The sequence below is a fragment of the Lynx rufus genome, unplaced genomic scaffold (assembly GCF_022079265.1).
Source record: "Lynx rufus isolate CCGP_SWC_20201006 ecotype Redwood Valley unplaced genomic scaffold, mLynRuf1.p SCAF_8, whole genome shotgun sequence".
Taxonomy (NCBI): domain Eukaryota; kingdom Metazoa; phylum Chordata; class Mammalia; order Carnivora; family Felidae; genus Lynx; species Lynx rufus.
In genome coordinates this window covers 27,576,333-27,587,692 of record NW_025814896.1, presented here as the reverse complement: position 1 = coordinate 27,587,692, position 11,360 = coordinate 27,576,333, and the positions used below count along the sequence as shown (strand labels likewise).

The 11,360-nt window shown below is 48.5% G+C and overlaps 1 protein-coding gene across 1 annotated transcript; it reads right to left on the bottom strand.

Moving 5' to 3' along the window:
- Positions 1–4,381: 4,381 nt before the first annotated feature.
- Positions 4,382–7,241, bottom strand: ZCCHC3 (zinc finger CCHC-type containing 3). Its single transcript, XM_047069249.1, has one exon. It carries the CDS (start codon positions 7,110–7,112, stop codon positions 5,889–5,891), a length of 1,224 nt encoding a protein of 407 aa, XP_046925205.1. The 5' UTR covers positions 7,113–7,241; the 3' UTR covers positions 4,382–5,888.
- Positions 7,242–11,360: the final 4,119 nt, after the last annotated feature.

The following is an 11,360-nucleotide window of genomic DNA, read 5'->3' as shown; positions in this document are numbered from 1 at the left end:
CTTTTCTGGCTGTCCTTCATTAGCGTGTCACGATTTCCTTTCCCATCAGGTAAAACTCGCATGTCAGAGCTGCTTAAGGTATGCTCCAAGTTGCTGTAATCTTTCTTCCTTATGCTTTTTCTCATGACCCGTTAGGAGACTGTAAAATCAGTTTAACGGGTCATGTAAGCATTTATAAAAGAATGAAGAAAATGTCAGGGCACCCCATCCACAGGGTTAATATTATTTCCTTATATACATATAAACTGGTTTCTTTATAGGTAAGTACATATATGCATATGTCTTGTGGCCACGATATAAAATGCATATCTTATTATGGGATGTGGTTAAAGAGTTTGAAGACCATTGCTATGGGACTCCCGTTTATTTCTCCAGCCCAGAACTCTCCTTAGAATTTAAGACCTTGTATATTGAGCCACCTGTTCCACACCTTCTCTCAGACATCCTCTATGTCCCACAGCTGGAAACCTGGGAGTCCTCTTTGGTACTGACACCTCCCCCAGCCCATGTCTAAGTCTTGCTGCTTTAAACTCCTAAATATGTTTACCCTGCCTACTTCTCTTAAAAAAAATTTTTTTTTCATGTTTATTTATTTTTGAGAGAGAGAGAGGCAGAGAACGAGCTGGGGAGGGGCAGAGCCAGAGAGGGAGACACAGAATCCAAAACAGGCTCCAGGCTCTGACCTGTCAGCACAGAGGCCAACGCGGGGCTTGAACTCACGGACCACGAGATCATGACCTGAGCGGAAGTCGGACACTTAACCAACTGAGCCGCCCAGGCGCCCCTCCCTGCCTACTTTTCTTATTCTGTCTTCATCATCCAGGTCCAAGGTACCCTCATCGCTCACCTGAGGAAACTGGCCTTTTTTCTACTTGCGCTCCCCACTGACTCATTCTCTACAAAGTATCCACAATGATCTTTTATTTAAAATTTTTTTTCCTTTTATTTATTTTAGAGAGAGAACTAGTGAAAGCATGAGTGGAGTTGGGGCACACACAGAGAGAGAGAGAGACAGACAGAGAGAGAGAGAGAGAGAGAGAGAGAGAGAGAGAGAATCTCAAGCAAGCTCCATGCTCAGCACGGAGGCTGACGAAGGGTTCTATCCCACGACCCTGGGACCATGACCTGAGCCGAAATCAAGAGTTGGACACTCAGCCGACTGAGCCACCCAGGCGACCCATGAATGATCTTTTAAAAATACAACCATGAGGCACCTGGGTGGCTCAGTCGGTTAAGCATCCAACTTAGGCTCAGGTCATGATCTCACAGTTTGTGGGTTCGAGCCCTGCGTCGGGCTCTGTGCTGACAGCTGGGAGCCTGGAGCCTGCTTTGGATTCTGTGTCTCCCTCTCTCTCTCTGCCTTTCTCCCTCTCCCACTCTGTCTCTAAGATAAATAATAAACATTAAAAAAAATAAAAAAGATACAACCCTGATCATGTCACTTCCTTGCTCAAAGATCTTTCAGTGGCTCCTCATTATATTCTTACACTCAAATTCTAAACATGGCTGACCAGACCCCAGGGTCTGTAGCCTTATTTTGTACCATCATCTCCCTCCTACCTCTGCACTGGCCACACTGGCTGTTCTGGATAGGGTTAGATATCAGACAGTATCTGTTCCCACTGTTTGTTTTTGTTTTTTATTAAGTAAACTCTATCCCCCACGTGGGGCTTGAACTCACGACCCTAAGATCAAGAAGAGTCCTATGCCCTACCGACTGAGCCAGTTAAGTGCCCTCATTCCCACTGTTTATGTGCCTTACTGTGCTATGCATGCTGTAAAGCTAAAACTTTCTGACTCCCTTGCAGCTAGAGCTGCAGCAATTAGATATACTTGCATGAGGTTTGAAGGTGGAAGGAAGTAAGGCAGAAGTCAAATAGTTTTGGCTGTTTCTGCTGATAAGTAAGGTTGTGGAGACACTGGTGTCATGTCTCTGACTTCAAAACCTCATTTCACTGTCCTGGCAGTAGAATTGGCAGTAGTTTTCCGATCCCAGCAGCCTGTCCTTGGACGGTAGCTTCAGTAGTATGTCCTCAAACTCAGCCCTTCCAGTGATGGCTCCTGGCTCTTTTCTGTGAGAGGTAGCGGCTCCCCTGGTAAGTCAGTTCAGTAGTGTTCTAGGAGTCATTCCTAATACCCACTCTAGGTCCCATTACCTTCTTCGATACCTAGAGTGGTTTCTGTTTCTTTCTCTCTTTCTTTTTTTAATATTTATTTTTGAGAGGCAGGGGAGGGGCAGAGAAGAGGGAGAGAGAGGATCTGAAGCAGGCTCTGCCTTAACAATGGGAGCAGGCGCAGTTCATGCAGGGCTTCAACTCACAAACCGTGAGATCATGACCTGAGCCAAAGTTGGAGGCTTAACAGACTGAGCCACCCAGGTGCCCCAAAGTGGTTTTCTAAACCTGGACTGATACACTGGGCTTCATTTGGTTTTAGTCATGCCTCCTCTCACCATAGGGTTATTAAACTTGTTATCTCTGCTGCCTAGGCTGCCCTTGTCACTGGTTAACCCCCACGCCATCTCTCAACTCCTTATGTATTTTTTTGATCTCAATTAAACGTTTTTTGGGGGACGTTATCCCTGACCCTGACCCCTAAGATCAGATCCATCTCTGTATGTTTCTTGCAGTGTTTATCACACTTTGTAATTATGTCTTATGTTCTAGAATTTGAGCCCCAGGGAACTTGACTATGTTGCTGTATTCCATTTCCTAGAAAGAGTTGGTGCTTAATATATATGCTAAATAAGTGAATGGAATGGAGGCGGCCAGACTGGAGGGGGTCAGGACAAAATAAAGCCTCTTAAGTAACACTGACAAACCGTGGGTCACCTCCTCTTGGCCTTTTCCCAACCACATCTTTCCGTGACTCTGTAGCCAGCCTGAACAGCCTGTGTACTCTGGCCTCCGGGCCTTTGCACAGGCTGTTCCTGTTGCTTGGATCTCTCTTCCCTCTCCACCTGACTTATTCATCTTGTGGGTGTCAGTCATGACATCATCATCTCTTCCAGGAGACCTGTACTGCAGACAATTTTATATGCTTTGTATATACTTTTTTCAGAGTATTAAAAAAATTATTTAAAAAACTGCTCATCACTTATCTGCATCTCCTTCTGCAAGTAACCCTCTCATTCCCGGGTGTGTGCAAACTACCCTACAGAAGGGCTTGGCTCTAATGGCCCTCAGTATCTGTTGAAAGCGGAATGAAAGAAATGTCAGCTAATCAGCCAGCCTCAGCTTGGGGATCTCTGCACGCTCTCTACGAGCCCACGAACAGTGAGGGATTGTAATTCGGAGGTAGCTAGATCAGGAGGAAGCTGGGGGAGGTTTGTTCCGCTCCAGCCCATGGCTGAGTCCCCAGACCGCCAGGCAGGAGGCCCTGGAGTGGATCCTGTGGGGGATGGGCAGGGAAATAGTTTCTTCCTCTGCTCCCTCCAGGAGAGTTGGAGGGGGAGGGAAGGCAGAGAGAGGGAAGATTCCTTCCAAGGAGGCTCCTTGGCACGGTGCCTGCTTGGAGGGAGGGCGGATATGATGAATGCAGGCTTTCTCTCCGCCTTCAGCCCTGTGAAGGAGGGAAACCCAAGGCAGAGAAGGGAGAGCTGATGGGGGAGGGACAGGACTGGAGGGAGGGATGGAGGAGGGAAGAGTCTGTTTGCTTTGGGAGACAGGAAGGAGGGGCTATGCTGGCTTGGCAAGGCGGGGCTCTCAAGAGCCACCCAGGCCTCAACCACACCTGATCCGCTCTGGAAATATCCTGAAATCACTGAGTTAGAGAATCAGTACACTGAGAATTTTAATTCTTAGGATTGGATCATTTCAACACCTCTGAGCTGAAAATCCTTCAGTCAGTTGTGTCTGGGGTCTTCAGGGCTGGCTTGGAGGAGTGAGTCAGCTCTCTGGGAAGTTTCCCAGACTCTTTCTTACTCCCTAATACCTGGAAGAGATGGCGTTTTTTTAAAAACCTATGAATACTTTGCATCCTATTTGTGGCACTTCCCCATTGTAATCTGAGGGCAGAATCCCTCTCTCTCACTGTAACACCATTCAGAACTATAGTCTCAAGCCTGGCTGCCAATCAGAGTTGTTGGGGGCGGGGGTGCTTGCTAAAAATGTTTTCATTCACACCAGTGATTTTGATTCCTTGGAGCAAAGTTAGGACTTAGAACTTGAGTTTTTGCCATGTGCCAAGTGAGTGTAACGCATACGTACGGTTTCAGAAACAACGCCAAAGGGTCTGGCACAACATAGTAGGTGCTACGTGTTGCCTACAGGGGTTGGAAATGTATTTGCAGGGTAAACAAATGATGGGTAAGAAGCATGGATTAAACTAGAGTCTGTGTACCCTAGCATCTTCCACTCTGAAAGGAAATAGGGCAACAGTGTTAGCAATACAAAAGATAAATATTTATTCAGAACAAAACTTTTAACAATCGATTTTACATTCTAAGCCACAAGGAAATAGCAAAACATAAAGCGAAGGAAAAACAAAAACTAAAAGAAAAGCAGTGTACTGTCTTTTCTACTTTAACTTGATAACACTTAGTTGACCCAATGCCCTCTTGCAAGTGGTCTGTTTTGCAAGTACATTTTAGCGTTAACAGCTCACTTACGATTACAGGTTAAAATCACCTTTCTCTTGTGAGTGAGGAAGCTATAGATGAGCTCCAGTCAGATGCTTCTCTGGGGTTTCTAGCTATTGAGGCTAAGGTGCAAATGTAAACCTCTGGTACGTTTCCTTACTGAGGAGCACCCCCATTTCTAAGCAGTGGCAATGAGTGGCGGAGGGTGAGGTCCCAAAGGACTTGGCACTTCAATCCAGATACAGTACCCCATGGGGCAGTAAGCACACCCTGGATTATGTTCCTTTGTCCCTTCCTGATCTCCCAAGTATTCAGAAGCCCCTGCTAAATGTGTTTCTCCCCCAGATGATTTCTTAGCATTCCTCTGGGCTCACCATTCTGGAGAGATCAGACTTTCTGGGCCCTCAAGTGTTGAGGAAAATGTTGTGAAGTGTGAGAGGTAGTGGAATGAGCACTGGGCTTGGGGTCAGGGAACTCTACTCTAGGCTAGCTCTGGAACCAGACAGCTACGTGATTTTGACCCAGTCATTGACCCTCTCTGGGCCTGTTGCACCTGTTGGAAATCCAGGGGATTGGTCTAAACCAATTTTTAGGTCCTTTCCAGCAAGAAAATTCTAAATTCCATGATTCTGTGAAAAATGGCTTCTGAGCCACTGAACAGCTGTCCCAAAGTCCATGCATTTTAATGCCATAAGAGAGGCCCTTGGCCACCATTCAGAGCTTATTGACTCAGATTACGTACACTTCTAACAACACTGGTTTCACAAATTCTCAGACCACATAGATTAGAAGCAGCAAATTAAAAGGGGGAGGGGAAGAGCTGCAAAAAGTAGACACCCTGACAGAAGCCACAGTCAACAATGTTCTGGATTCAACAAACACTGACGGAGTGCCTACCACGTGGTGGGCCCTGTACCTAGGGCCGGGGCATAAAGATGAGCAAGGCAGCCCAATGGGTGAAAATCCTGGGAGAGGACAAGGCGTGGGGAGTAAAAAGTACAAAAAAACCCACACAAAAACCACAAAAAACCCCCCAAAACAACCCAGGTACAAAACCGAAAAACAAAATCTTAAAAAGAGGCGACACATCTGCACACGACGGTTCTCGGTAGTCACTGATGACAGAGTCACCAATTCAGAAAAGGCTGAAATGGAGTAAACTCGGTTTAAGAAGGCAGAGAGAGAGAGATGTCTCTTGTACGTTTAAAAAGATCTCCTTCAAAAACGATAAAAAATGGTTTAAAAAAAAGTTTTGGCACTTAAGAGGGGGTAAGCTGGCTCTGGGTTCCCCTGGCAGGCAGGCGGGTATTCAGTGCCCAGCCACCCCGGTTAGCTGAGCTGCCACGGAATTGTGAACTGCTTTGGGACACTGGGCAAAGGCGTGTCCTCGCTTGCCGCAGAGGTTGCAAACGATGCCCTTCCGGCAGTAAGGGCTCAGATGCCCCTCCTCCCCGCACCTGAAGCACCTGTCCTGCGTGCAGCTGCCGCTCATGTGGGTCCGGGAACCACATTTAAAGCACGTCTTGGGCTGCCCCTTGTACCAGCTGTAGCCCCTCTCGGCCCCCAGGAAGAAGGCCCCAGGCAGGTGCCTGACCCCGCCCTCCCCCTGGCGCAGCTCGATCTCACACTTGTACTCCCCGGTCCAGATCCCAAACCTGTCGGTCACTTTCACGGGCACGGCCAGGACATCGCAGTGGCGCTTGAGCCAGGTCACGATGTCCTCCACGTCCACCGTCTCGTTCCGGAAGAGGATGAAGAGCGTCTTCAAGCTGGACTTGCTCCGCCCCAGCACCACAAAGTTCTCCCAGCAGTCCTCCTGCTCGCGCTTCTCCTCGTAGACGCGTAGGAACAGGGCCAGCTTCTCCGCCGAGCGGAAGCTCACGTCGAACTCGCGACTGCCCGGGATCTGGATGACCGCGTAGATGTCGCTCGGGTCCATGCCGATGGAGCGCAGGATGAGCGCGCCCACCACGAAGTCCCGAGTCGGGCAGGCACCCTCGTCTCCCTGGAAACAGATGCGCACCAGGAAGCGGCCTTTGCCCGGGCCCGCCGCGGGGCCCGTCGCCACTGCCTGCTCGTCCTGAGCGGGCCGCTCGGCTGCGTCCTCGGCCGCGCCAGGCCTGGCCGGGCCCGCCATGGCCGCCGCCTCGGCCTTCTTTCTCCGGGCCGCCTCGGCCGCGCCTTTCTTCTTGCGCGGGTCCGCCGCCTCGCCGGCCGGGTCTCTCCGCCGGCCCTTCGGGTCCCCGCGGCCGGCCGGGGGGAAGTCGCCGAGGCCCGGCGCCGCCAGGCCCGCGGGGGCGCCTAGCCCGCCGCCCACGCCGCCCACGCCGCTGCCGCCTTCCTCCTCCCGCCGCGGCGGCCGCGACTCGCGGAACTCGCCCTTCTTCTCGGCCAGGTTCTTCACCACCTGGGCCCAGCCCATCTTCTCGCGGCCGCCCTCGGCCTCCTCGCCGCGGGCCGCGGGCCGCGCGGGGGGCAGGAGCTGCGGCCGCCCCCGCTTCCTCTCCTCCTCCGCGCCGCCGCCGGTGGCCATTTTACCTCCTTCCCAGCATCCTCCACTCGCTCCCGCAGCCAAAGGGCGCCCATCCGCGCGCCCGCCCGCCCGGGGCTGTGGGGGTTTGGTGTGCGTGTGTGTGTGTGTGTGTGTGTGTGTGTGTGTGTGTATGTATGTATGTGTGTGTGTGTGTTTTTGAAATTCGACGCTTCTCTCCCCCGCCCCGCCGAAGGTATTTACCCGCGGCGCGCAGCGGCCAGCGCCGGCCCCGAGCCCTCGGGTAACGGCCGAGCCGCGTCTCCGCCAGCGCGCGCTCCGGCCCCACCTCCTGGGCGCCCGGGCGGGATGCGCCGCTTGGAGCGCGTCCCTGTCCCTTGCGAAGGCTTGGCAGCCCCGGGCCACGCTCTCGAGGATTCGCTCTTTCGCAAGCGGTCCTCGATGATTTCATTCAGGCAGCATCGCGAACGGCCCACGGCCCCAAGACGAGCCTATTTTGTTTTCTTTTCTATACCTCTTCTGTTTAACCAGAAACAAACGAAACTTAGCTCTCCCTCCTTTCAGAGCCTACGACAGTGCATTGTTTTAACAACGTTGGGTTATGGACATTTTCAAACACAAAGTTGAAAGAATTTTACGGTGAACATCTTACCTTTACCTTTGGAGTATTTTAACATCATTAGAATTTTTACTGTGCCTTATCACAGTACACCTCTATTCATCAGTCCTTTTGATACATTCCTAAATGATGCTGCATTTTTTAAAAAGACCCATTATACTCATGATGACAATTATAATATATTGAGCTCTTCAGTGCCCGGTACTGTACTAAGCTCATTAGCACACTTTAAGCTCTATCACATGGAATCTTCCAAAACCACGCTGTAATGACACCCCTATCACAGGAGGCAGGGGCCTGGAGACCGGGTTAAAACACTTGGCCGAGTGTCAGAGTAATAGGCGACCGCATGTGTAGGTGGCTTATATTTCGAAACTGCTTTGCTTCTGACATTGTGGATCAAGGACTATTTGCATCAGACTCTCCGGAAAATCTGGTTGACACGAAGATTCTCAGCTGAAGTTAGCACTGGACAGAATTTGTATTCCTCCATCTGTCTCAAATGGTGCTTTGGAAGCATTAATAAAATCTGGGTGTTTGAGGGGATGGGTTAACAATACGCTTTGTCAGCTTTGTTTTCTTTATGCAAATCTGTGTGCATCTCAGGGTGTTTCAGTGACCATTGTGACTTTAGTGAAAGAAGAGGTGGATTGTGGAGTCAGGGAGACCCTAGTGTGAATCTGACTGATTTGAATCTCAGCCTTGTCACATGGGGCCAATGACCTCAGTTTTCATAGGCTCAGTTTGCTCATCCATAACAAAGGGATATTAATGTCTACTCTCAGAAGACTAATGTTGGGGTTCAAGGAGATTGTGTGTCAAAGAGCTTGGTCCACAGGGGGTTTCCAAGAAAGGCTATTCTTCATTCTGTTGGTGTTTATTCTTTCTGCTTGACGGCTCAAGTCTTTCCACTGGGAGGAGGTTTACAAAACCAAATAGAACCTATATAATTTTAATAATCTCTCCCATTCCTCTTACCCTAACTGCTCACCCCAGGCAACTATCATACAGATATTTACAAGGATCACGCAGGTAACTTAAATAAGGACAGTGTGCTGGGTGAACTGGAGAGCAGGTATTCTATCTGAAGGGGCAGCCGCTAGTCAACTTCCAGCTGATTATTGCTAGGGCTCACTGTAGCCAGGTATGCCAAATTCTAAAGAGAAAACTGAACTATTTTATTTGTAGGAAACATTCTTCCTTCTCCTTCTACAAGGCTGTCTCTGCTATATTTGGATCCTGTCTACAAAATTTAGAACCAGCTCACTAAATTCCAAGAAACCACTTTTTGGGGTTTCAATTGGAATTGCATTGCGTTTGTACAGAACTGCCATTTGATAATACTAAATCACCTCATCTATGACCTCACTGGATTTCTCGTTTATTTAAGTCTTATTTTGATAAACTTCAATAACATTTTATAGTTTTCTTCATACACGTCTTGCATAATTAAAAAATTCATTTTGGGACACCTGGGTGGCTCTGACAGTTAAGTATCTGACTCTTGATCTCGGCTCAGGTCCTGATCTCACAGTTTTGTGAGTTTGAGCCCTGCACTGGGCTCTGTGCTGACAGCTCAGAGCCTGCCTGGAATTCTGTCTCCCTCTCTCTCTGACCCTACCCCACTCATTCTCGTTCTCTCTAGAAATAAATAAATAAACTTAAAAAAATCAATTAAAAAAGGGAATACAAATTGAATTTTGTGTATTAACAACAACGCTGACATCTTTTAAAATTTCCAATGGTTTTTAAAATCACTTAAAAAAATTTTTTTTTAAGTTTATTTATTTTGAGAGAGACAGAAACAGCGTGAGTGGGGTGGGCAGAGGGAGAGGGAGGGAGAGAATCCCAGGCAGGCTCCAGTGCAGAGCCCGATGGGGGGCTCAAACTCACAAACCGTTGGATCATGACCTGAGTTGAAACCAAGAGTCACACAAGACGCTTAACCGACTGAGCCACCCAGGTGCCCCTCACCTTGCTTTTCTATGTTGATACGTTCAGCCATATTGTCTGAATAACAAAGGTTTTGGTCTTTCTGTTCAGATCTAACAGTTCTTCTTGAGGGTTCCTGGGTGGCTCAGTCGGTTGAGCTTTTGGCTCGGGTCATGATTTCGAGGTCCGTGAGTTCGAGCCCCGCGTCAGGCTCTGGGCTGATGTCTCAGAGCCTGGAGCCTGCTTCCGATTCTGTGTCTCCCTCTCTCTCTTCCCCTCCCCCGTTCATGCTCTGTCTCTCTCTGTCTCAAAAATAAGTAAATGTTAAAAGAAATTTTTTTTTTTTTTAATTTTTTTTTCAACGTTTATTTATTTTTGGGACAGAGAGAGACAGAGCATGAACGGGGGAGGGGCAGAGAGAGAGGGAGACACAGAATCGGAAACAGGCTCCAGGCTCTGAGCCATCAGCCCAGGGCCCGACGCGGGGCTCGAACTCACTGACCCCGCGAGATCGTGACCTGGCTGAAGTCGGATGCTTAACCGACTGCGCCACCCAGGCGCCCCCAAAAAATTTTTTTTTAAAACAGTTCTTGGCTTACTGCACTATCCAGGACCTCTCATCTAACCAAACATATATTAAGCATATTTGTTTTATTTCTGACTACAAAGAAATGTTTGTATTTTGAAAAGATTTGACCTGTGGATTGGGTTCTGGCTCCATCTGAAATTTTACTAACCACATCTTATATTGTAAGATTTTGTCGGTATGTGTATGGCCATTCCTTCCATCAATTCCCTTTTTCTCAGGTCAAATTTTGCAGATCCAAGATTTCTGTAGTCTCTTTTGGCCATTTTTAGCTTTCTTTCTTGTTGATTATCACTGTCAGCAATCTTCCCTAAGAGTTGGGTAAAAGACTGAAAATTTATATTTATTTCTCGGTGAATTTCTTTAGAAATTGTCAGCCATTCTCCTTAGCAGTCAGATTGGCCTATTGCAGAGATCATTGAACCAGGAGCTACAGGGGCCAGGCAGGTACTCTGAAAAACTCCGTCCAGATGGGCACTGAGGCCATCTACAGAGGGGAGACTTTACTCATTTCTGGCAAATTATTGCCATGGAAGGATATCAGAATTGGTCAGTTTGGCGCCTCAGTCTGGGTTCTTATTGACAGACTTCTGGCATTGCACTTTTTTTTTAAAGGTTAGTTAGGAGACTGTGACAGAGGCATGATTTGAGATGGACCTTGAAATAAGAAGCAGGTTTTGGAGAGGAAGACAGAGAAAAAAAAAAAAAAGTCCGTGGGCCAGGCAGGTCTCTCTGTGCTGCAAGGTTGTAGATCGGGTGTGAGAGGAAAGCAAAGTATGTGTATGTGTGGGTGGTGGTAGTAAGCGGTATAATTCCAGATATACTTTGAAGGTATTGCTGACAGACTTGGATGTGGGGTGAGAGGTAAATCAAAAGATGAGTCAAGGGGGAGGGGTGCGCATGGGTGGCTCAGCCAGTTAAACATCCAACACTTGATTTCAGCTCGGGTCATGATCTCAAGGTTCGTAAGCTCAAGCCCTGCGTTGGGCTCTGTGTGGACAGTGCAGAGCCTGCTTAGCCCCTTCCCCTGCTCGCACTCTTTCTCTCAAAATAAATATATATATATATTTAAAAGGATGGGTCAAGGATGACTCCAGGAAGAGAGTTGCCATTTTGAGTTGGGGGAAAGAGTTGCATGTCAGAGTTGCCTATT